Source organism: Cetorhinus maximus, chromosome 12, assembly GCF_964194155.1.
Source record: "Cetorhinus maximus chromosome 12, sCetMax3.hap1.1, whole genome shotgun sequence".
In the NCBI taxonomy this organism is placed as follows: domain Eukaryota; kingdom Metazoa; phylum Chordata; class Chondrichthyes; order Lamniformes; family Cetorhinidae; genus Cetorhinus; species Cetorhinus maximus.
In genome coordinates this window covers 125,820,486-125,846,538 of record NC_135890.1, presented here as the reverse complement: position 1 = coordinate 125,846,538, position 26,053 = coordinate 125,820,486, and the positions used below count along the sequence as shown (strand labels likewise).

Here is a 26,053-nt window from a genome sequence, read left to right as displayed (position 1 = left end):
AACAAGTACACACATTAATCAAAGATCTAATACATGTCAGCTTTAGTGTCCAGTCCCCTTGAAATTAACCTTTTAACAATCACTTTACAACTCGGTCTTGGGTAATCAGAACCCAACAACTCATCAATCCAGAATGGAATACGTGGCAGGGTTAACATAAAATGCAGTTTGATCTGGTTAATGGTTAATATCTGCACCTTGGAGCACTGTTATAAAACCAATTATTTCAAATGTCTTGACACAACAGCTAACCAAATGAATACTGCACAAAGGGGAAAACATACTTTGCCTCTGAGCTGTTAACTGACCCAGCCAGAGTAACCTGTTTAACAGGTTTTTGCTTTTATCTTACTGTTTAACAGTACCTCATCACTGCCTAATACTGAGAAAACTCTGGCACACACGCCAGGGACAGGGAAAGGGGAAGCGGGTGAGCTGATCTGACAAACAAGGGTGCCCATCTCTATGAGAAACAATGTTTGAATCCCTTTTTGTACAGAATTGGGTATTACAAATTTATTTTGCAAAAGGAAAGGTTTATTGTCAGGGGTCCAGAACAACTCTGAGTTCACCCACCCCAGTCAGTGCCCAGTTGCATGATTCTCACAGCCAAACTTCCACAACTCTATCGACAGACCCACCTTCAGATTCACTGAGTTTAGAGAAACTGGAGTTCAGCATTAAACCCCACCACCTCCATCCCAGAATTTCTGTAACTCCTCCCATCCACACAAGGTCACTCCTGATATACTGGACGTTGTGTATCCCAGTCTCGGTAGAATTACTGACCATTCTCCCTGAGATCAGCAAGTATGAATTCAGCTCGGTCCATTTCTTCACTGTCACTGGGTCAAAATCCTGGAACTCCCTCCCTAACAGCACTGTGGGTGGAGTGAGGTTCAAGAAGGCAGCTCACCACCATCTTCTCAAGGGCAACTAGGGGTGGGCAATAAATGCTGGCCCAGCCAGTGAAGCCTACATCCCAAGAATGAATTTTTTAAAATTGCCCTTGAAAAGGTGGTGGTGAGCTGCCTTCTTGAACCGCTGCAGTCCATGTGGTGTAGGTACACCCACAGTGCTGTTAGGGAGGGAGTTCCAGGATTTTGACCCAGTGATAGTGAAGGAACGGCGATATATTTCCAAGTCAGGATGGTGAGTGACTTGGAGGGGGACTTCCAGGTGGTGGTGTTCCCATCTATCTGCTGTCCTTGTCCTAGATGGTAACGGTTGTGGGTTTGGAAGGTGCTGTCGAAGGAGCCTTGGTGAATTCCTGCAGTGCATCTTGTAGATGGTACACACTGCTGCTACTGTGCGTTGGTGTGGAGGGAGTGAATGTTTGTGGATGTGGTGCCAATCAAGCGGGGCTGCTTTGTCCTGGATGGTGTCAAGCTTCTTGAGTGTTGTGGGAGCTGCACTCATCCAGGCAAGTGGGGGGTATTCCATCACACTCCTGACTTGTGCCTTGTAGATGGTGGACAGGCTTTGGGGAGTCAGGAGGTGAGTTACTCATTGCACGATACCTAGCCTCTGACCTGCTCTCGTAGCCACAGTATTTATATGGCTAGTCCAGTTCAGTTTCTGGTCAATGGTAACCCCCAGGATGTTGACAGTGGGGAATTCAGTGATGGTAATGCCATTGAACATCAAGGGGTGATGGTTGGATTATCTTGTTGGAGATGGTCATTACCTGACACTCGTGTAGCACGAATGTTAGTTGCCACTTGTCTGCCCCGAGCCTGGGATGGACGATCGATGCTGGCCCAGCCAGTGAGGCCCAGATCCCAAATACAAAAAACAATTCAAAGCCAATTTTTATAACGAAGATAAAGATAATTCAATGTTTTTTACAAACGATATGGATAGTACTGAGGAAATGTACAAACTTAGCAACAAATTCCAGGCCAAAAAGAGTTTTCTTATGTGATTTCTTCTCCGCCGATGCTGCCAGACCTGCTGAGTTTTTCCAGGTAATTCTGTTTTTGTTTTGGATTTCCAGCATCCGCAGTAGTTTTTTGTTTTTATTCTTATGTGAAAACTGTTTTGTCTATGTTACGGACAGGAGAGAGACAGTCAGACTGCATTGGTTTCCTCTTACCACCTATCCCTAAACAGAAGGTGTTTTGAATTATTTTTAAAAAATAATTCTAGGAGTTTTCCCAATCCCTCATCTTTCGTGATCCAGTTTTAATAATGATCCACAGCAAAGCTGAGTTAGGATTAACTCAGAGGGTTCGTTTATTTTTTAAACCTGTGAAAAGCGTGTTCGCTATATCCCACTCTGCACTCACACATAGTAAAGGGGGAGATGGAGAAAAGGAGCTTTACATACAAGAAGCACAGAAAATAAATATTAGTTTACGTGAGTTCCAGAGTCCCATGTGGAATTCTTTCACATAGGCATTTGAGGTCAGCTGGCTGAAGACTGGAGTGATGCAGGATTCACTTTTTCAGTTGACGCTGATACTGCAGGATGAAGTAGATATGCAGATTGCATTGACTCTGTAGGCTGGTATGAAATCTTCCACTAGAGTTAGGCTCGGTGGGCATGTTGTTCTGCCTGGAGGAGCCTGCTTTTTGTGGCTCACCAGGTGGATGTTAAAACAGCAGACTGCTGTGAGGCAATGTTAAACCTGTCCAAAAGGCCAGAGACTTGCATCATGTGACATGGCCTATTAATAGTTAATTGCAGCTTAACAACCAGTTCCAGAGCTTCTGGCCAGAATTCCATTGTTCCTCCTTAGGAGAGAGAGAAATGAGGTGGCGATTAGCATCAAAAACAAAAATACCTGGAAAAACTCAGCAGGTCTGACAGCATCTGCGGAGAGGAACACAGTTGACGTTTATGCTATAAGCATCTCTTTCAGTGTAACAGGTTTCAATCTCCCTCTTTTGTGGTAGTTCAGGATGGAGGAACCAGATTGTCTGCACTTCCTCTGCTTTCATTGACCACAAGGGGTTTGTACAATGACGTGTGAAATTCCACAAGCTGAAAAAATCATTTTTATTCTTGAAACTGCTGGGGCAGCTCCCAGACAAAGGAGCAACTCTGTGGTTAGCTGAATTACAGCAGAAAAGTCCATTAAAAAACAATAGCAATTAGGATAAAGTTTTTGAACATACAGTATTGTGTTTCATGTTGTAGGAACCCAATGCCTTGCATATATAGTAATATTTGTAGAAGTTTTTGTTACAAATGAGGGTAAATATTCCCCAAGATTTAGCTCTGCTCTTCATAGTGCTCCAGTCACAAGTATCAAGTGCCTCGATCACCTGTCCTCAGAATGAAATTACCAGTGAAACTCTGAGTCAGGAGCCCTGTCACTGATGGTATAAAGTAAATTTTAAATTGAAGACATTAGAGAACATTGAATTCATCCAAAAGATTAATTTTTTGTCAGTTAAGAGCTTTACTAGTTGTATTTCACTAGTTGTCTTTGACAAGCCAGGTGTTTAGGTGACAGTTGCAAAAAGTAAATGTGACCCGAATGGAATGTTGCCCATTACCTGAAAGGGGACTGGGATCCAAAGGGTTGGGAGTTTAGTTACAATTATGAAGAGCACTGTTCAGATCCAGTCTGGAGCAGCTGTGTTCAGTTCCAGACACTGTTCTGGACACAGTTTTTGGAGAGGGTGCAGTGCAGGTTCATCAGAATAATTACATGAAATTACATAATGTTTGCAACACTGAAATGGGCCATTTGACTCAGTGCCAGAGTTTATGTTCTATTCGGGCCTCCTCCCAGAAGAAGCTGACTGACTTTCTCCTCATATGTAGATAGGAAAGGGGAAAAGATGAATTATGAGAGAATAGATTTAGATTGGATACCAGGGAGGTATTTTTGCAAAGTTGTCCATCTCTGGACAAAGTTGTGAGAATTTATCATGAATTTTAACAGGCAAACAAGGTGAGTTTGAGTGTGAAAGACATCATAGAAAATAGGTCAGTTCCTGGGGATTAATGATGCCCTTTCCTGTAGTGTCCTGGAGTTTGATTGCTTTGGAGTGCAGAGAACAATTTCCTAACTTGCCCCAAGGATTTTTCTCTTCCTCGGTGAGGATGTATACCTGCCTGGATGTCTGTGGGGGTTTCCAAGGGTCTGATGATACAATCGGCTTGTATTTGTTGGAATCATACAGGCCCTGTAGGAATGAGCTTCAAGATGGGACCAGGAGAAATTTCTGAAAGAGATGCATCATCAGTGACCCAACATCTTCCCATCTCGGGATGGGAACAGGACAACATCTGTAGAGGCTACTGAGCCAGCAATACCAGATGGCCAGACTACATTAACTGTGGGCTGACTGGGGCTGCTACCCGGACTGTCCCAGCAGGGGATGGGTTCCCATTGAAGACCGAGCCTGGCAGGTACCCAGTGGCTGACCTGAGGGAGCCCAGGTGGCCTCCAACTTTAACTCTCCCCATTGGAGCGCAAGCCAGCAGTGGGGTTTCTTCCCTACCCAGTGCACAACCTCACCCGGCAACCACAATTTCAATCTATTCCCTTTTAATAGGGGCACAAGTGAATGCCGAGTTAATACCCACCATCTGCATTTTTTAATTCTTTCGCAGGATGGTATCAAACTTCTTGAGTGTTGTGGGAGCTGCACTCATCCAGGCAAGTGGAGAGTATTCCATCACAGGATTCCCAGCCTCTGGCCTCCTCTTGTAGCCACAGTATTTATATGGCTACTCCCGTGTCATAAAGCTATTAATGTATGTAATATTATTGGAAAATATTTTTCTTTTAAAATAAAGGTTTAGTCTGTGAATGTGTCTTAATTGGATTAAAGCCAGCTAGTCTGGGTGCTTTGATGTGTACTAGTTTTGATATGTAAGAGAGGTAGAGAGCATTTGCAATTTTTTTGAATAGAGAACTCGAAGTGGGGTGAAATCTGGCACCTATCTAGCAGAGACCATGCAGTATGTTTATATTACTCATAAAATTGGTACAGTGAAAGGGGTTTTATTGTTAGAAGAGGTGGATTCAAAGGGGCTGGTGATACAATGAGAATTTACATTCAATGAGCTGTGCTGGGTATAAGGAAAGTAGTTTTGTGTGCAGGGCAGAGGCAATGTAAGATCAAAGCAGCTGTAAGCCTATAACTGTCTCCACAGGGGCCAAAGTGAGAGGAATGTCATTTTGAATTTGTAAGGTGAAAATACTTTGCCTGGTGTCTGGTTAAGTCTATGGGCAGAATTTTCTGCCTGGTGGGAGCGGGAGTGGGCAGAGCCAATCACCATCGGCGATTGGGTGTGCGCTGCCATTTTAAGCAAGCGGGCCAATTAGGGCCCAGCGTGTTCCCCGGCTCCCGGGGACGGTGGGAGTGGGTGGGCAGCGGCAATCGGCAATCGCCGCTGGGTCCAATGGCGACCTGGCCGCCTGTTTAAAGGCCAAACTGCAGCCGCTCCAAGGCTGCTGGACATGGCCAGAGGTCGAGGCTAATGTAAATCCAGGCTGGTCAAGCAGGAGGGCAGGGCAGGTGGTCAGTGTGAATCCAGGATTGCAGACCAGTGCCTTGCTGCCCTCCTCGAGGAGAGGGGGCGCGCGGGGTGGGGGGCAGTGCGGGGGGGGAGACAGGGGCGGGGCAGGGGGGAGAGGGGTGGCTGGTGGGGGGGGGAGAGGGGCGGGGCAGGGGTGGGGGGGTTGGGGGGGGGTGGGGGAGGTGCTCGTCCCCCAGGATGGGAGGTGGAGACCCCCCCACTTGGCCAAACCTGCAGGGGTGGGGGTAACGGGGGTGGGGAGCTCCCACCATGTGGTGCGGTGCCCATGGACCCAGCACCACAAACGCTTCAATGACCTGCTGCCCATGGGGAGGGGGAGGAACATGTTGGCATCGTTCACTTCACCCATCGTGTGAGCTTCTCCCCCCACCCCCGGCCCCCCACCCATGTCTGACTGACCTGAATACAATGAGTCATTGACGCCTTGTGTCCTTATCTGGCTGGGCCAGGCCAGCAGAGATTCCCCATGCGTTGGTCACCCTGAGAGGGTGGTGATGAGATGGGTTCTGTACCTGCTGCGTGTGGTGGACTGAGACCCAGACGACTGACGGGGGCAAACTGGAGGATCTGCCCCCAGGCGCAGTGCTCCAACTCCAGGACATGTGGAAGTCAGGGTGATGACATGGTGGGTGAGGGTATCAAGATGGCATGGCACAGATCGATCTGCTGCCCTCTGCCATCCAGGTCACTGCGCCTCCTTGTTACAGCTTAAACTGTGTGTTCCCAACGGTGATGAAGGCCGCATGTGGCCAAGGAGGGGTGGGGAAGGACACATCTGGTGTTTTTGTGTGAAAGTTCGGCAGCAGCAGGGTAAGGATGCATTGGACCCCTGCAATGGCCAACTGGGCTTGGGGTGGGCCGGCCGCCAGGAGAATCACGGAACAAGCATCACTTATCGATGCTCTTTTCTCGTTTCGAGGAATCGAATTCTCACCACCGGGCGGGTGGGGACTGGCAGTGGGCCAGGCCAGATTCTGCTGCTTAGCCGTGTTGAGCAGGAGGCCCTCGACCTGGAGAGGCAGCACACACTCAGGCCCACTAGAGCCGGAGAGGCTGGGGTTCCACGGGCAGGTATGTGTGGCCAGCACCCACCTCACCAGTCATCTCCCAACATCCATGGCAGTGCTGACTGTTGAGTGAGTGGCGTTACCAACATGGCTCACCCACTGCGTGTGGAATGATGAGCACGTGATGATCCGGGGGACAGGCATGTACAGTGACATTGCCCACACGCTAACTGATCGAATGTCCTTACTCTTCCTTTCAGCATCATCGGCACAGGGCCGGGACTCGGAGCAGCAGAGGCCCCTCTGACACCTGAGGGCCATGGACTGTCAACATCACCAGCGTCACACCATGTCTGCCAGGCAGGCACCAGCACAGATACAGGCACCTAGGTGGGCATCAGGTCTTTGGCTAGTGTCCCGGGGCACAGCAGTGAGGGCACTTCACAGTCGCTGGAGGAGCTGGCGGAGACAGAGATTGCCCATGGCACCAGCAGTCGGAGGACTGCAGGGTCCCAGGCACATGCTCAGTCCGCGGCTGGTGATGAGCCTCTGGTGTCGTCCGCGACGCAGCCAACTCATGAGATGCGGCCGGGTGTGCGGGACCATCTGGGGGAGATACATGAGGCTGTGCCTGGCTTGGTGTCAGTGGTGGAGGAGTCTATGTGGACCGGAGCCGATGCATTGAGCCTCATGGCTGAGTACCAAGCTTCCTCCATGGAGAGAGTGGTGACTCTCATGGAGAGGCAGCTCCAGGGACAGGATCAGGGGTTCCTGGGGTTGCACTCGAACCTCCAATCCCTCACAGCGACATTGTCTTCATGTGGTCAGTGCCCGTGTGGGCGATGGTTTGGGCACCAGGTCTCCCAGCTCGGTGCCCATCCATCTACGCAGAGCAGGGAGGGCCAAACATACCTCATGTCGGCGCAGCAGCTGCCTGTCGGTCTCTGCGGGCACCTTTCAGGGCGCTCCAGATGAGGGCGGCAGCTCCTCCGCCCCTCTCCCAGTGACCATAGCACCCAATGAGGCTGCGATGACTGGGGAGATGCCAGCTGTGGAACTGGCAGCTCCCTCCCAGGCACGGCCAGCACAGGCTCCACGGGCCAGAGGACGTCTGCCAAGGTCATTGAGGCCAACAGGACAGCTGAGTCAGCAGCTGTCTCAGATACCACTCCCAGCGATGGGGCAGCACCAAGACGGAGTGCCCGGAAACATAAACATAAGGCACCTTAGGCACACCCCGGGCTCATCACTGGTGTTGGCCTCCCTATGAGTCCCTCCTGACTGTGTCTGCAGTGCGACACCATTTTATTTGTGCTATGTTAAGAGCCTTTTGTGAAAGCATTAAATTTATATCGTCTAACATGGCTGAGGTGCCTCTTTTCTCAGGCAGGTGGATGGATTCCTGAGATGTTAGGAGTGATTTGTGTGTCATTGACATTTATTGACTGGGTCCATTGTCAATGCTCCTCTCCTGACAGATTTTGCACCAATGTCTCCAGTATGGAGCCTGCAGCCCAGGCAGGTCCTGGAGATCCATCTGTGCTGTGCTAGCTGAAGATTCGTTGAATTAAAGCCTCCCGGGTGTCCCTGTCTCTCTGGAGTATTCCCAGGTCAGCGTCTACCCCCTCAGCATCTCCCTGTGCTCATCCTCGGACTCACTGTCAGCGTGTGCAGACGCAGCCACTGAGTCAATGTCTTCATCGTCCACTGTGTCTCCCCCTTTCCAGCGCAAGATTGTGGAGAGTGCAGCATGAAACCACTATCACCGAGACACGGTCTGGGGGGTACTGGAGTGCGCCCCCTGAGCGGTCCAGGCATCGGAAGCGCATCTTGAGAAGACCGATGGCTCTCTCCACCACAGCCCTTGTGGTGCCCTGGCTCCTATTGTACCGCTGCTCAGCTTCTGTTCTTGGATGGTGGAGAGGGGTCATGAGCCACCTTCTGAGGGGATAGCCCTTGTCACCCAGCAGCCATCCATCCAGCCGGGCTGGAGCACTGAAGAGCCCCGGCACCTGGGAGTGTCTGAGGATGTAGGCGTCGTGGGAGCTGCCTGGGTACCTTGCACAGACTTGTAGAATCTGCATCCTGTGATCACACACTATCTGCACGTTCATGGAGTGGAAGCCCTTCCTGTTGACGAAGGCACCGGGCTCACCCGCTGGCGCCTTGATGGCCACATGTGTACAGTCTATAGCACCCTGGACACGGGGGAAGCCAGCAATGGCCGCGAAGCCTCTGGCTCGGCCTGTCTGGCTGGCCTGGTCCCAGCGGAAGTGTGGACAGCTGATTGGGAGACACGGCAAAGATCACCCACTAACCCCTGGATGGAGCCAGAGGCATAGAAGTTGAGGGCAGCTGTGACCTTTAGAGCCATTGGCATGGGATGTCCACCCACACAGTTAGGGGAGATCTCAGGGTCAATCATCTGACAGATATAGTTGACTGTCTCCCTTGACAGTCGGAGCCTCCTTCGGCCCTGCACCTCAGGCATATTGAGGTAGCTGCTTCGTCGCCTGTAAACCCTGGCAGCAGGATAGTGGCGTCTTCTGCAGCCCCTTCCACCTTGGACAACCTCTTGGCCCTGCGCCCCTTGTGCCTGCGCCTGGCCTCCCAAAGGTGGCTCCCCTGGAGGCTGAATGTTCACTCCTGGCCTCCTCCCCCTTCTGGCCCTCCCTTCCTCCTCAGAGGAGCTGTCTCCAGTGGAGAGTTCAGCTCCCATTCCCAGGCTAAGGGAGGCTCCCTGAAACCTGCAGGCCCGGTAAAGATTCCTCACTGCAGAGATCTGACCTGGAGGTTGTGAGTCCAGACCGAGCAGCTGGGCTGTGTTTGCAGCTTTTCCAGCCGCACAGGCAAGTATCAGTCACTTTTGTGAAATAACTTTTAAATCTGTAGAATCGCGACCCCACTGAGCCCTCTTCTCCCGCTCACGGGTGAGATTCATACAAAATTCTGCTCCCCGACTGCCAGAGGTGCCCGTTCGATGAGCCGAAGATTCCACGGGCGCCACAAAATCCAGGTCAGTTGGAGCCTCAAGGGCTTTAAGTGGCTCGTTAATTAACGGCTGTCGCGCAATGGAGATCATCGCGCGCCCACCCACCGAGATACCGCGATGGCGCGAGGTGACGTCAGGACACTCGCCCAACCTCACCACGCATCATATTACACGTCAGCGTGCACGGCCCCTCCTCCCACACACGGCAAACAGAAAATTCTGCCGTATGGGTCACTGGTGCCTTAATGGAGATTAGTTTGGGAATTTGTTAAAAGTTATAATAGTAATTTGTAGCCATGTATATATTTAACTTGTGTAAATTAATAAAATGTTTCAAGTTTAATATAAACTTCTCGAGAACTGGTGGCCTGATTCCTGAATTTGGAGTTGCATCTCAAACATACCACATAAAAGTATAGGTTATGACAGTTGTTTAAAGTTCCACCCTGGGATTTTTAAATATCTCAGCTTTACAAGCTGCTGGGTCATAACATCCAGTCCAGTTTCTGGTCAATGGTAACCCCCAGGATGTTGATGGCGGAGGATTCAGTGATGGTAATGCCATTGAATGTGATGGGGCGTTGGTTAGATTCTCTCTTGTTGGAGATGGTCATTGCCTGGCACTTGTGTGACGCAAGCGTTACTTGCCACTTATCAGCCTAAGCCTGATTGTTATTCAGGTCTTGCTGCATTTGGACATGGGCTGCTTCAGTATCTGAGGAGTTGTGAATGGTGCTGAACATTGTGCAATCATCAGTGAACATCCCCACTTCTGACCTTATAATGGGAAGAAGGTCATTGATGAAGCAGCTGAAGATGGTTGGGCCGAGGACACTACCCTGAGGAACTCCTGCAGTGATTGACCTCCAACAACCACAACTATCTTCCTTTGTGCTCGGTATGACTCCAACCAATGGAGAGCTTTCCCCCTGATTCCCATTGACTCCAGTTTTGCTAGGACTCCTTGATATCAAGACCAGTCACTCTCACCTCATCTCTGGAATTCAGTTCATTTGTCATAGATATGAGGATATGAATTAAGAGAAGTAGGCCTTTCAGCTCCTCAACCCGCTGTGCCATTTCTGATAAGATCATGGCTGATTTGACTGTGGCCTTAATTCTACTTTCCTGTCTACCCCCTACACTCCCTTATCACTCAACCATCTGTCTAACTCAGCCTTAGAAATAGTCAATGAGCCTGAATCCACTGTGCTGGGGAAGAGAATTCCACAGACTAATGACCCTCTGAGAGAAAAAAAAATCTCTTCATTTCTTAAACGGGAGACCTCTTATTTTATAAACTGTGTCCCCTAGTTCTAGTCTGTCTCATAAAGGGAAACATCCTCTCAGCATCAACCCTGTCAAGTCTCCTGTACCATTCACTGAGATCATTGCTGATCTGTTTGTGACCTTAACTCCTCTTTCCTGCCTGTCTCCCATAACACTTGACTGTTTTGTCGATCAAAAATCTGTCTAACTCTAGCCTTGAATTAATTCAATGATTCAGTCTCCACTACTCTCTGTGGAAGAGAATTCCAAAGACTGAAGACCCTCTAAGCGAAGAAATTCCTCCTCATTTCTGTCTAGGGAGACCCCTTATTTCTTAACTGTGCTCCGTGGTTCTAGGATCCCCCATGAGAGGAAACATCCTCTCGGCATCTACCCTGTCAAACCCCTCAGAATCTTACTTGTTTCTGAAAGACCACCTCTCATTCTTCTAAACTTTAGTGAGTATCGGCCCAACCTACCCTCATAAGACAACCACTTCATCCCAAGAACCAGCAGAACTTCTCTGAACTGACCGACTATACCCGGGAGTCTGAAGGAGACAGTTTCAATCAAGGCATTCAAAATGAAATTGGACTGTTATTTAAAAAAGGACCAAGTGCAGAGTTATGGGGAGTAGACAGAAGAGTGATACGAAGGGAATTGCTTTTTCGGAGAGCTGGTGCAGACACGATGGGCCAAATGGCCTCCGTCTGCACAGTAAAAATTCTGTGATTCTGAGATTCCTCTTGGTAGGGATGTATCCGGTCTCCACATATCCATCCTATTCTTCCACTATTCAAATGGTTCAGACTCCGAGAATGTCAGAGGATAATCGTACCCTGACAATTTGCATTTGCTTTCTGATATTTTCCACTAGGGATTTTAATTTTCTGTCTGAAAAATTGTTCATAGTTTCCAACTTTTCACTTTTAGACAACCATTCTTTGCTACCATGTTATAATCCAGTAATCCAGGTGTTGCAGTAATCCAGGCATTGCAGTAATCCAGGCATTGCAGTAATCCAGGTGTTGCAGTAATCCAGGTGTTACAGTTATCCAGGTGTTGCAGTAATCCAGGCGTTGCAGTAATCCAGGTGTTGCAGTTATCCAGGTGTTGCAGTAATCCAGGTGTTGCAGTAATCCAGGCGTTGCAGTAATCCAGGTGTTGCAGTTATCCAGGTGTTGCAGTTATCCAGGTGTTGCAGTAGTCCAGGCATTGCAGTAATCCAGGTGTTGCAGTAATCCAGGTGTTGCAGTAATCCAGGTGTTGCAGTTATCCAGGCGTTGCAGTAATCCAGGTGTTGCAGTAATCCAGGTGTTGCAGTAATCCAGGTGTTGCAGTTATCCAGGCGTTGCAGTAATCCAGGTGTTGCAGTAATCCAGGTGTTGCAGTAATCCAGGCGTTGCAGTAATCCAGGTGTTGCAGTAATCCAGGCGTTGCAGTAATCCAGGTGTTGCAGTAACCCAGGTGTTGAAGGATAGAACCAGGATCAATCTTTACAACTTTTATCAGCATTTATTTGCAGAGATGAACATTACAAGCATGCACCTCCTCACCCAGCAACCACAGCTTGTCTGTTCCTTTTTTTAAAATTATAGGAGCACGAGTGATTCCCCAGTTAATGCCCACCATCTACATACAATTAAAGACAATTCATATACAGTTAACGCTGATTCAATATTCGATGTGTTAACCATACAGCTGGATCCTTTTCCACCAGCAGCAGTTTCTCCCCTCTTCTCCACTGGTAGTCCCAGAGTTACTTCTGTCTAGTTGCTGGGTATGTTTAGCTGTGTTGATACTTGCAAGTGTTGAGAGACAGATGCAGGGCGTATCTTGTTCATAGTCAATGGCTGTTCATAGCAGCCACTGGGATAAGAGGCAGATTCACTGGCAAAGCCTGATTCTTATGCTCAAGAAAAGCTCAGTAATTTCAACAGGTTAAAGGATCTGATGCGACCAAAACTATTTTACTTGACCCTGTTAGGAGAAGCATTGACCTCAGGACTCTTTCTGCCTCAACATTTGGAACTTCCTGTTTACTGTTTTATACCTTATCTTGTTTGTATCCATTTCAGTGAAGCTATAACAGGCATTGATTGATCAAGGCCGATTGCTACTGATTGATTTGCAGTGAATTGCTAGATTTAATCAAGGGTTTGTTGGTCCGTTGGAGATGCATACTGAAATACTTAGCCTGTAAGCATGTATAAGTATTTTAGATGACACCTTTACAGCTCTAAGGAGAAGCTTTGAACCTTTCTGTATACAATGGGTGAGTACTGGTTGTAGTACTGAAGACTTATGCTTCTGAACTAAGCACACCCCTACCCAGACCTCCCTGTCGCTTGCCATTTCAACACTCCACCCTGCTCTCATGCCCACATGTCCCTCCTTGGTCTGCTGCATTGTTCCAGTGAAGCCCAACGCAAACTGGAGAAACAGCACCTCCTCTTCCGACTGGGCACTTTACAGCCTTCCGGACTTAATGTTGAGTTCAACAACTTCAGGTCATGAACTCTCCCCTCCATCTTTACCCCTTTTTTAATCCAATTCTTAAAATCTTTATTAATTTATGTTTTTTTAATCCTTTTTCCCCCAACCCCACCCTTTACCCACCCTCCCCCCCCCCCACAGGGTCCCTGTCACTTGTTTGTATGTTGTGTTTTCACAGAGCATTGGCCCTTGTTCTGTAACTAGCACATTCTGCGATTTTGCCTCTAAGCCATTATCAGTACCTTCTTTGGACTTTAACACCACCATGAACACTCCCTTTGACTTGTGTCCATGACATCTTTGTCAATCTCTCCTAAGCCCCCTCCTATTGCTGTCCTTCTATTTTGCTCCATCTGCTCCACGCGCCCCCCCAACCAAACAGTATAAAATCCATCACATTTCTACTTCTCTTTAGCTCTGAAGAAGAGTCATACAGACTCAAAACGTTATCTCTGTTTCTCTCTCCGCAGATGCTGTCACTCTGCTGAGTTTTTCCAGCATTTTCTGTTTTTATTTCAGATTTCCTGCATCCTCAGTATTTTGCTTTTAATGCTATCAAGCAGCACTTGCTCACCAATAACTGGCTCATTGATGCTCAGTTTGGGTTCTGCCAGGGCCACTTGCCTCCAGATTTTATGACAGCCTTTTATAAACGTGGACAAATGAGCTGAGTTTCAGTGGTGAAGTGAGAGTAAGGTATTTAAGGAACTCTAGTAAAATCGAAGTCAACTTAAACGTAACTGGACTAGCCGTATAAGTAACTGCAAGAACAGGTCAGAGGATGGGAATTCTGCGACAAGGAATCTAGTTCTTGATTCACTCCCTCCACCGACGCACAGTAGCAGCAGTGTGTGTACCATCTACAAGATGCACTGCAGGAATTCACCAAGGCTCCTTAGATAGCACCTTCCAAACCTACGACCACTACCATCTAGAAGGACAAGGGCAGCAGATACATGGGAATACCACCACCTGGAAGTTCCCCTCCAAGTCACTCACCATCCTGATATGGAAATATATCACCATTCCTTCACTGTCGCTGGGTCAAAATCCTGGAACTCCCTCCCTAACAGCACTGTGGGTGTACCTACACCACATGGACTGCAGCAGATCAAGAAGGCAGCTCACCACCACCTTCTCAAGGGTAATTAGGGATTGGCAATAAATTCTGGCCTAGACAGCAATGTCCAGATCCCATGACAAGTATCATTTGGACAGGCAAGCAGAGGATTACACTTGAGACATAAGTTGTACAATTGTTGCTTCAGGCACTCCATTTCACTCAGTCACACACTGATCCTACCAGTCATTGGGGCTGGATCAGAGATCCTGCTGTTCTGCCATTCTCCCCTGGATTCCCTTTCTTCCCCTTATGTTAGCTTTGCTTTTTCTCCTTTTTGCTATTGATCTGCCATTTCTTTGACCCAGTCCCCTTCAACCTTTGGCTAATGCCTCATGCAATCTTTCAGACACTTAAGCAATATTCCTGAATCATTTTTATTTTAGAAATACTCTTAACAGTGTTTTACCCCAAATCCAATCATTTACCTTTAGGTGACTAAACACCTTAAATTTCCCAGCCCTTGTTACAGTTTCGCGTTTTCAGCCTTTATGAGCTGCAGCGAGCGACAAGTACAGAGCAGCTAGAAACTGGCTGATTTTCTGGGAGTGAGAAAGGTTGGACTGTGCTTCCCTTCCCAGCCCAACCATCTTTGGCAGGAACAAGATTAATGAATGAACTCCCAGGTAGGATAGCAGAATCAAAACTCTGAATTCTTTAATTACCTATTGGCTATTATGTGAGGCTGTGGGAAAGTTCTGGATGTTTGAGTAAAGGTGAGTTGAAAGGTCCACCTAATAAACCACATCTTGCGTCATCATGAAAGTCCTTCATATCAACCAAATTTGAAAAAGGCATTTTCATTCTAAACAAACATAACTTGTTCAAATGGTATCGTCTGCAAATTTTCATAAAAGCACATCATAGAGTATAAAAGGAACGACTGTCGCTTGAGACCTTCATTCTTAATGATTATGATTTTTAGGTTATGTGATTCTATATGATAATAAAAGCAAATTGTGCTGGTCTGTCACAATTGAGTTCTTCAGTGCAATAACAGAGGGTTGATGAAGGCTGTGCCTTTGATGATGTGTTGGAGTATTGAAGATTTTAGTCGTTTGCGAGTTTACAGAACTTGAGTATTGCTGAAAAAAGAGAGATTTTTTGTTGAAGCTTTTTATCTTGCACTCATCAGGACAATTCACAACAAAATACCAATATCCGAGGAAACAATATACTTACACTGTATGTGAAGAAAGTGCTGATTGGTTATGACTGACAGTTAACTGCCAAGTATTGTTTGAAATTTAAACCAGACAGCTTGACTCTGATTGGTCAGGACATTGACCTGGGGAATGAACCAGCAAATGGCTATCATTTATTTTGTTTAGCTGAAACAACTAACTTCACCTGCTGCTCAAATGTTTGAGATACCTTGCCCTCCAGAGCAACGGATGAAGCTGCTGCTATGCAGCAGCAACACGAGTGGTGTTCCCCACTAACAGGATGCTGCCGTCAAGACAAAACTCACACTGCCTATCACACAAATGAGTAATGTGCTTTATGAATTTCAGTGCCAGTGTGATGCTGGGTATGCAGTCTGTACATCCCAAAGACTGGCAGATCATAACAAACAGCATGTCCCAGCCGCCATTCACAATGGGCAAGGTACAGACTGTACCCAACCAGCCCGTGCAAGCAAAACTCAAAACACACTGTCCAACATTCGATGTGATTCTGCGATTCGACAACATTTGCTAAATAATCCTCAGTGTGCTAAGAATTAGGCTGACAACCAACTTAAGATTGTCAATTCGACTCGCAGTGTGGTGCATTTACCTGTACTGGAAGCTACATATATTAATACACAGGGCGCTGATCTTTGTAGACAGAAAGAACATATACACACATTGCACCATTTCAGCTAAACAAAATAAGTGACAGCCATTTGCTGGTTCATTCCCCATGGCAGTGTCTCGACCAATTGGAGTCAAGCTGCCTGATTTAAATTTTAAACAATGCTTGGCAGTTAACTGTCAGTCACAATCAACTGGCGCATTCTCCATGGCAACACCTCTACCAATCAGAGTCCATTTGCCAACCAATCAGCACTCTCTACTCATACAGTATTCATGGGCAGAATTTTACATCCCGCAGGTGGGCGTGTGCCACACCCGATCTGGCATAAAATAGTCTGTGATGATGCCAGGTGAGCATCCCAACATCATCGTGCACTGGCGCGATATTTCGGTCGGTCGGCATACGCGAGAGTCGGCAGCGCATCTGCCAACAATTAACAGGCTTATTAAGGCCATTAAAGCTTCAATTAGCGGTGATTTTTCGCTGCCCGTCCAATGTTATGGTTGGCGGACGGGCAATTCGGCCAGGTGGGCTTCGGATTTTTGAGGAAACCTCATCCAAGGGCAGGATAAGGTTTCCAATATCAATTAAAAAATAAATAAAACTGGGCAGAGTTTTTATGACCTGTGTGTTTCGGTGGGTGAGTCCAATGTGTGTACGTTTTTTTCTGCATTTTTACATCGTCTCAGTTTTAAATCCTTCAGCCCCTGAGGCAACTCTCTGCCTTCAGGGAGATTTTATTGCGCACTCCCCGTGACCACACAGACTGCAGCACTCGCTCCCCTCCCCACCCACCCCCTACCCCCACCCAACCCCCACCCCTACCCCGGCCCCTAACCCCTCCCCTCCCCTCCCCACCCCCACCCCGGCAGCGCTGAGCCTTTCAGTGCGTGGTTGAGGCTGACTGGTTGACCAGCCGATGTGAAATCCCGGTCGGGTGGGAACCTGTTCCTCAGCCACTCCTGGGCCCACTCAACAACCTGAAAATCCCGCCCCATATATTGTTTCCCCAACATTGGAATTTTCTTGCTAATTGTCCTGATAAAAGATTAAGGACAGATTTTTAGACGTGTTCCAAATTATGAGAGGCTTTGATAAAATAGAGAGGGAGAAACTGTTTCCATTAATAGGAGGGTCTGTAACTGGAAAGTAACAGATTTAAGGTAAGTGGCAAAAAAGTCAGCAAGGAGATGTTTTTTGACAACGTTGTGATTGGAATGTGCTGACTGAAAGGGGTGGGAAGCGGATTCAGTAGCAACTTTCAAAGGGGCATTGGATAAGTACAGGAAATGACACATTTCACATGGTTATGGGGAAGGAGCGTGTGAGTGGAACTAATCCGATGGCTTGTTCAAAGATCCAGCAGATAGATGATGGGCTGAATGGCTGCCTTTTAATGGTGGTTTTGAGAAGCATAACAATGAATAAAATCAGTAAGACACTTAACACGTTTAAGATATGATTAAATAATATAACATATCGATAAAGTAATCTTGTGCATGGTTCTTAAATATTCTTAAATATTGCATATTGTCTCAAAATATGACTATAAACATCAAATAAACTAAATCATACCTGAAGTTAGCATTTCATAACTCACATTCTGAATTTTAAAAACAAATTAACTTCTTACTGTAAATTCTGAGTGATTGTTTGTAGGACAAAAACATTTTATTTTGGACTAGTAAACAATGCACTGAGGACAAACCATTCAGTTCAGAAAAATCAAATCCTGTGACTTCTAACAAGAAACTGGAGGTCGAAGCCTCTCTGTAGGTGGGTAAAGGTTTAACGGTGTACCCTTGTTGATTTGTGTTGTAAATCACTGCCCATTCAATTCTGCCACAGTTAGAGGATAAGTAAATGCAATTGAGGAAGAGGTGCTTTGGAATCACCTGATAATATCCCTGCACCAGGAATTAAACTTGGGAAAATAAAACAGAAGATTGACAAGTCCTTACAGTTCAAAAAGACTGTTCTTTTAGATTTGAGATCATTTTGAACTAAAAATGGACTCAGGCGTAATGTTACGAGAAATAAAAGACCCTCCAAAATCAACAAAATTTGGTATCTTGAAGCAGGTGAGAATTTTTAATCTCTTTTCAATCTTTAATGAATGATAGAGAATGGTATGAAATGTGTATAATTGAACGCGAGGAAAAGATTGAGGATGTAAATTGGAAACTGGAAAATTACATCCCCAAATTGGAATTCTTCCAAAATCATTTTCTTAGATGACAGAGGGTGATAACAGAAGGCTGCTTTAGTGACTGGAAGCCAGTGTTCAGTGGCATACCACAGGGATCTGTGCTGGGTCCCCTATTATTCATCATTTAGATAAATGACATAGGTGACTATGTGGGGGTAGGATTAGTAAGTTTGCGGATGACACAAAGATTGGCCGGTGGTTAACAGTGAGGTTGAGTATCTTGGGCTACAGGAAGATAATAGATGGGATGGTCAAATAGGCAGATAAGTGGCAGATGGAATTTAACCCTGAAAAGTGTGAGGTGCTACACTTTGGAAGGAGTAATTTGACAAGGAAGTATTCAATGAACGGCATGACACTAGGAAGTCCTGAGGAACAAAGGGACCTTGGCGTGTGTCCATAGATCTCTGAAGGCAGAGGGGCATGTTAGTGGGGTAGTGAAAAAGGCATATGGGACACTTGCCTTTATCAATCGAGGCATAGATTACAAAAGTAGGGAGGTCATGTTGGAGTTGTATAGAACCTTGGTGAGGCCACAGCTGGAGTACTGTGTGCAGTTCTGGTCGCCACATTATAGGAAGGATGTGATTGCACTGGAGGGGTGCAGAGGAGATTCACCAGGATGTTGCCTGGGATGAAACATTTAAGTTATGAAGAGAGTTTGGATAGACTTGGGTTGTTTTCGTTGGAGCAGAGAAGACTGAGGGGTGACCTGATCAAGGTGTACAAGATTATGAGGAGCATGGACAGGGTGGATAGGGAGCAGCTGTTCCCCTTAGTTGAAGAATCAGTCACGAGGGGACATACGTTCAAGGTGAGGGGCAGGAGGTTTAGGGGGGATGTGAGGAAAAACTTTTTTACCCAGAGGGTGGTGACGGTCTGGATTGCACTGCCTGGGAGGGTGGTGGAGGCAGGTTGCCTCACATCCTTTAAAAAGTACCTGGATGAGCACTTGGCACGTCATAACATTCAAGGCTATGGGCCAGGTGCTGGTAAATGGGAACAGGTAGGTAGGTCAGGTGTTTCTCATGTGTCGGTGCAGACTCGATGGGCCGAAGGGCCTCTTCTGCACTGTGATTCTGTGAATTAGAATAAATCCCCTGGGCACAATGTATATTCTAGTGAAGTGTTATGACTACAGCCGGTGTTAATCACTGCACAAAACAAATCCCAGTGGGAAACTTGGCTTATGGGCCACAACCTTTTTTCCTGTATTCTAATAACGAGAAGATGATGTACCAATCTCAGCAATAAGAGGCCCAGTAATACTTCTGGGTTTTTAAAAATTAAAAGTAAAAGTTTTATTAACAAAAAGAAAAGAAAACTTAAGCACACAAGATGACAGTTACACAATTAAGATTAGTCTCACAAAACATTCCTTCAAAACACTCGACTTGGTCAAAACCCACAAGAAAACACTTTCCAGGCAACATTCCCTTACAGACATTGAAATATGGAATCAGTAATATCACACAAGGTTGTAGCTTCAATAAAGCTGTAGCATATAAACCTGTACCATCTTCCACTTTGCTTTGGAATTCACTTCAGAATAACACTGCTCGCTGCAGCCCGAGGCTTCTCAACAGCTCAAACAGCTCCAGCTATCTCCAGCTGAACAGCTCAATGGTTAAAAACAGCTATCCACAGTAACTCTAATATAGCTTTTCCCTCTTTCATCTCAGTCCCATTGTTCTCACACCTCTCGGAAACTCAAACCCTTCCCAATATAAGATCTTTCATGTTTCCATCTTGTCTTTGCTTTAGGGTCAATAAAAATAGAATTCCCCCACTACTATTTACTTCTGGATTCCTGCAAGATGCAAGTATTTTCCTTCCTACCTCTGATTCCCCTTTGAAATTCAAACAACTTCTCAACTTATCTAAAAATGCAAATGTTATCTCCAACACCTTTATTCCTTTAATGTTTCCAAACCACCAGACAACCTGACTCCTATCAACTCTGCCCAGCTTAATTAAATCTCATACACAAGCATACACACACACACCCACACACATACACACACCCACATGCATACACACACACACGCATACACATACACGCATATGCATACACACACATGCATACACACCCACACACACGCATACACACACCCACATGCATACACACACCCACACGCATACACACACGCATAAACACACACACGCATACACACACATGCACGCACACACACACGCATACACACATACACACACACACGCATACACACACATGCATTCACACACACACATGCATTCATACACACATACGCATACACACATACACCCACACACATACACACCCACACGCACACACCCACACGCATATGCATACACATATGCATACACACACACCCACACGCATACACACATACACCCATACGCATACACACACACCCACACGCATACACACACACCCACACGCATACGCACACACCCACATGCATATGCACACACCCACATGCATATGCATACACACGTATACGCACACACCCGCACGCATATGCATACACACACACGCATACACACACACCCACACGCATACGCATACACAAACACACATACACACACGCATTCACACACACATACGCACACACACATGCATACACACACGCATACACACACATACACACACACACGCATACACACACGCATAAACATGCATACACACACTCACACGCATACGCATACACACACATACATACACACGCATATACACACACACACCAGCCTTCTTTACACAATAACCCCCCAAAATATTACAACAACATCCATTCTCAGAGAAGTCAGGAAAGTGTAGGTGAGAATAGCTAATTAATAGCTTTCTCTTTTAGATGCTTCAGTCCTTGTCTATATTGAAGACTAAGACTCCTGGACGTCCTACCCATTCTCGAAAAATTGATACCAGAGATGACGAGAAAATTGGGACAATTGAGGACTGGTGGAAAGTAATACTTAGTAAGGATTATCAGGAAGCTGGGTACAGGCAGTTCAGGTAAAGGGGGAGTTTGAGGGTCCTAAGTCCACAATTTCCTGATATTATGATACACACTGGCTTTCTCGACAAAGTAATTTTGCTTCTCTGTCCCGAGATATAGAAAGGCCCAAATAAAATTGGAGCAGCTGAATACACTTATGTAAAAGTCACATTGACTGACTCAAAACTGAGATAATCAATGGCAAAGTCAGAAGGAAATTTAATGGACAAAGTGAAAAATGACTAACCGCATCGGTTACTAGTAACAGTACCGGCCGTGGTGAGACTGCCTAGTCACAGTACTGACCATGTACAGACTGTGCTGAGTAACAGTACTGGCCACAGTGAAGCAGTGCCCAGTAACAGTACTAACTGGGTAAAACTGTGCCGAACAACAGAACTGGCCATGTTCAGACTGTGCCCAGTAACATTTCTAGCCAAAGTGAGGCTGTGCCTAGTAACAGTACAGGCCACGGTGACACTCCGATGAGGAACAGTACAGGCCACGGTGAGACTATGCCAAATAACCGTGCTGGCCGTGGTGAAACTGTGCTGAGTAACACTGTTGGCCGTGGTGAGATTGTGCCTAGTAACAGTACTGGCTGTGGTGGGACCATACTGATTAACAGTACTGGCCGCAGTGAGACTGTGCCGAGTAACAGTTATGGTCGCGGTGAGACTGTGCTGAGTAACAGTTATGGTCGCAGTGAGATTGTGCCGAGTAACAGTTATGGTCGCGGTGAGACTGTGCTGAGTAACAGTTATGGTCGCGGTGAGACTGTGCTGAGTAACAGTTATGGTCACGGTGTGACTGTGCTGAGTAACAGTTATGGTCGCGGTGAGATTGTGCCAAGTAACAGTTATGGTCGTGGTGAGACTGTGCTGTGTAACAGTTATGGTCGCAGTGAGACTGTGGTGAGTAACAGTTATGGTCACGGTGTGACTGTGCTGAGTAACAGTTATGGTCGCGGTGAGATTGTGCCAAGTAACAGTTATGGTCGCGGTGAGATTGTGCCAAGTAACAGTTATGGTCACGGTGTGACTGTGCTGAGTAACAGTTATGGTCGCGGTGAGACTGTGGTGAGTAACAGTTATGGTCGCAGTGAGACTGTGGTGAGTAACAGTTATGGTCACGGTGTGACTGTGCTGAGTAACAGTTATGGTCGCGGTGAGATTGTGCCAAGTAACAGTTATGGTCGCGGTGAGACTGTGGTGAGTAACAGTTATGGTCGCAGTGAGACTGTGGTGAGTAACAATGCTGTCTGCAGTTAGACTGTCCTGAGTTAAAGTACCAGCTGCAGTGAACCTCTGCTGAGTAATATTAATATTTTGTTGCATTCTTCCAATTCTGCAAATTCTGAAATTGTACTTCTGATTCCTGAATCCAGAGCATTTATCAGAAAACCTGTGCTTGCAGCACCAATCCTTGTGTAATATCACTTTCCACCTTTTCCCAGACTGAGTAACTATCTTTAACTGCTACTGTCTTTTTGTGTAAATCTGTATTGAAATTTTGAGGCACAAAATAACTTCTTAGAGTAATTACAGCACAGAATGAGGCTACTCGGCCCATCAAACCTAAGCAAGCTGTTTGCTGAACTTTCCATTCGGTCCTATTCCCGTACTCTATCCCCATGGCCCTGCCACCTTACTTACCTGAACCTAATCATAATTACATCTAAAATATTTACTGTTTTTTCAAATACCAACTTGAAGCATGTAGCACCTTTAACTGATGCTTTGTTGTTCGTTACCCAAGTATTTAATTGCACCCGATCAATCGTTAGGAACCATTCCAGCATAATAACTAAATGCTTGCAAATCCCACTAACTAGTGTTTACCAAGTGGAACTAATGTACTGAACAAATTCCGATAAATCTTGGTGAAATTTCATTCTTTCAAAGCCTCTGAACCCATCATTAGTGTTTATCCTATGTTTCAGTTCAGCTTTGAAGATAATGTTGAAATATTTCTGTAGATAAAAGCAAGTTCTGATGAAGAGTCACACGGACTCGAAACGTTAACTGTGTTCCTCTCCGCAGATGCTGTCAGACCTGCTGAGTTTTTCCAGGTATTTTTGTTTTTATTTCTGTAGTTAGCTTGCTATCCTGTGCATTGTTTATTGTTTATCTGTTTCCCCTTAAAACATTGTTACAATTTGAGATAACTTTATTTTTATTCAGATTTCTGTCAAAGGGATTTCCTCTGATAAAGAAAGTCAAGAAACTTCTGCAAGTTTACTACCGGCTGGTGAATCTAATTACACCTTCCTTCAACAACCTTCATATCTGCTGGACTGAATCTTTGAACATCTGAATAGGAAATTGAACAGTTTTTGACCACAAGGCCTGTTTTTAAATGTTCCATCGATGTTCCTTCTTGAACCTGCACCGAATACATGACTCCTGCTAACTAAAACATTTCCACATGCCAACTTACATATTTGTAGTATAGCCATTGTGACAAGCACAGTAACACACTGTGTGGAGAAACATTACACAAAGCTTATTGCAGCCATTGTTTCTTATTAAATTCTATTTAGTTACAAGTTGCATTATTGTAATTATCAAGTATTAGCCACATTGCTTGGTCACATTCATCCCTTTGGCTTGTAGGTGATGGGTTTAAGATCTACTCTGAGCCTTGCCAATGCTGCATAGAGCTCACGGACATCTGAACACATTTCCAGCGTCCACTGCCTGGTCTGCTGATGTGGCTCGATACGAGGGTTGTCGATCCCACAATGGTTGTTAACACCATGCGCGATTGAAGGAGTTAATCCATTTTTGGAGTTCTGTCCTTTGGTTTAAACATTGAAACAATCTATCCAGTCTGATGGCTGAAGTGGTGATTCTCAGAGTGGGGATTTTACTGGTGATGTCTCTAATATTCTTTCCTCTTCCAATCCTTTCAAAAAACAAATCAGTCATTCATCTCACCGCAGTTTCTTTTCAAAAAGCAGTTTGGAGTTTTCACTTTATACATTAATGATCTAGATGAAGGAACTGAGGGCATCCTGGCTAAGTTTGCAGATGATACAAAGATAGGTGGAGGGACAGGTAGTATTGAGGAGGCGGGGAGTCTGCAGAAGGATTTGGACAGGTTAGGAGAATAGGCAAAGAAGTGGCAGATGGAATACAACATGGGGAAGTGTGAGGTCATGCACTTTGGTAGGAAGAATAGAGGCATAGACTATTTTCTAAACGGGGAGAGAATTCAGAAATCTGGAGTGCAAAGGGACTTGGGAGTCCTAGTCCAGGATTCTCTTAAGGTTAAGAGGCAGGTTGAGTCGGTAGTTAGGAAGGCAAATGCAATGTTGGCATTTACTTCGAGAGGACTAGAATATAAAAGCAGGGATGTGCTGCTGAGGCTTTATAAGGCTCTGGTCAGACCACATTTAGAATATTGTGAGCAATTTTTGGCCCCGTATCTCAAAAAGGATGTTCTGGTCCTGGAGAGAGTCCAGAGGAGGTTCACGAGAACGATCCCAGGAATGAAAGGCTTAACATATGAGGAACTTTTGAGGACTCTGGGTCTATACTCGATGGAGTTTAGAAGGATGAGGGGGGATCTGATTAAAACTTACAGAATACTGAAAGGCCTGGATAGAGTGGACGTGGGGAAGATGTTTTCATTAGTAGGAGAGACTAGGACCCGAGGGCACAGCCTCAGAGTAAAGGGAAGACCTTTTAGAACAGAGATGAGGAGAAACTTCTTTAGCCAGAGAGTGGTGAATCTATGGAATTCATTGCCACAGAAGGCTGTGGAGGCCAGATCATTGAGAGTATTTAAGAGCGAGATAGATAGGTTCTTGATTGGTAAGGGGATCAAAGGTTACGGGGAGAAGGCGGGAGAATGGGGTTGAGAAACTTATCAGCCATGATTGAATGGCGGAGCAGACTCGATGGGCCGAATGGCCTAATTTCTGCTCCTATGTCTTATGGTCTTTGTGGGACCTTGATGTACAATCTTTCATTGTAAAAACGTCACCAGACATTTGAGTGTTCCAGAAAATAGAATTCATGTTAGAAACCTATTCAGAATTCAGAAATTGAATTCGCTGAGCATGTTGGAGAAGTTTGGAGCAGAAATCTTGTATTAATATTTTATTACCTGCAGTTACACACTCACTCTAATGCACACTTTTATCAAGTTTTATAAAAATGTCTTTTTCTCTTAAATTTGGTACATTGTAATTCAACAATACAAGTTCTAGAGACGAGCTGCTAATTTAAACTGAAATGAAAAACTCCAAATAAAACCTCAAGCTCCAGAAATACAGACTAGGCAATGAGTTTGTGAAATATCAGGTCAATGTTCTGTTTGAGACCCAAGTTCAGAAGAGGAATTTCAATCTGTATTAGTAGCTGTTGTAGGTTGTATCGGTGCATTAAGTATTGTTGTAGGGAGACTTTTCAGTTTTTGTTTTATTTGTATCTCAATGGTGTCTGATTACAAATGTTGTAGAGACTGTTGATGGTGCCTGTATTCTGTGTATGTACAAACAGACTGTAGGATGCGGCGGGGGGGGGCTGGGGTTTGCCAGGGTGGGGGGGTGGGGGGTGCAAGACGGCTGGGGTTTACCCACAGCAGACGGGGTGGGGTCTGGGGCTACTTCAGAGATGAATTACCTGAGGGAGGTGTTACTGAGGGAGGTGTTACTGAGGGAGGTGTTACTGAGG

General features: G+C 46.0%; 1 protein-coding gene across 3 annotated transcripts in view; it reads left to right on the top strand.

Annotated features, from left to right (window-relative positions):
* Positions 1–25,645, top strand: part of scarb1 (scavenger receptor class B, member 1) — a 171,041-nt gene extending 145,396 nt beyond the window's left edge. The window contains exon 12 of one of the 3 annotated variants that reach the window (XM_078554622.1): positions 23,555–25,645. In XM_078554622.1, coding sequence (XP_078410748.1) covers positions 23,555–23,671 — 117 coding nt within the window. In that variant the 3' untranslated portion in view covers positions 23,672–25,645. Of the gene's footprint in view, positions 1–9,402; positions 9,582–23,554 lie in introns of those variants that run through there. The other 2 variants (XM_078554625.1, XM_078554624.1) reach the window with 2 other exon arrangements.
* Positions 25,646–26,053: the final 408 nt, after the last annotated feature.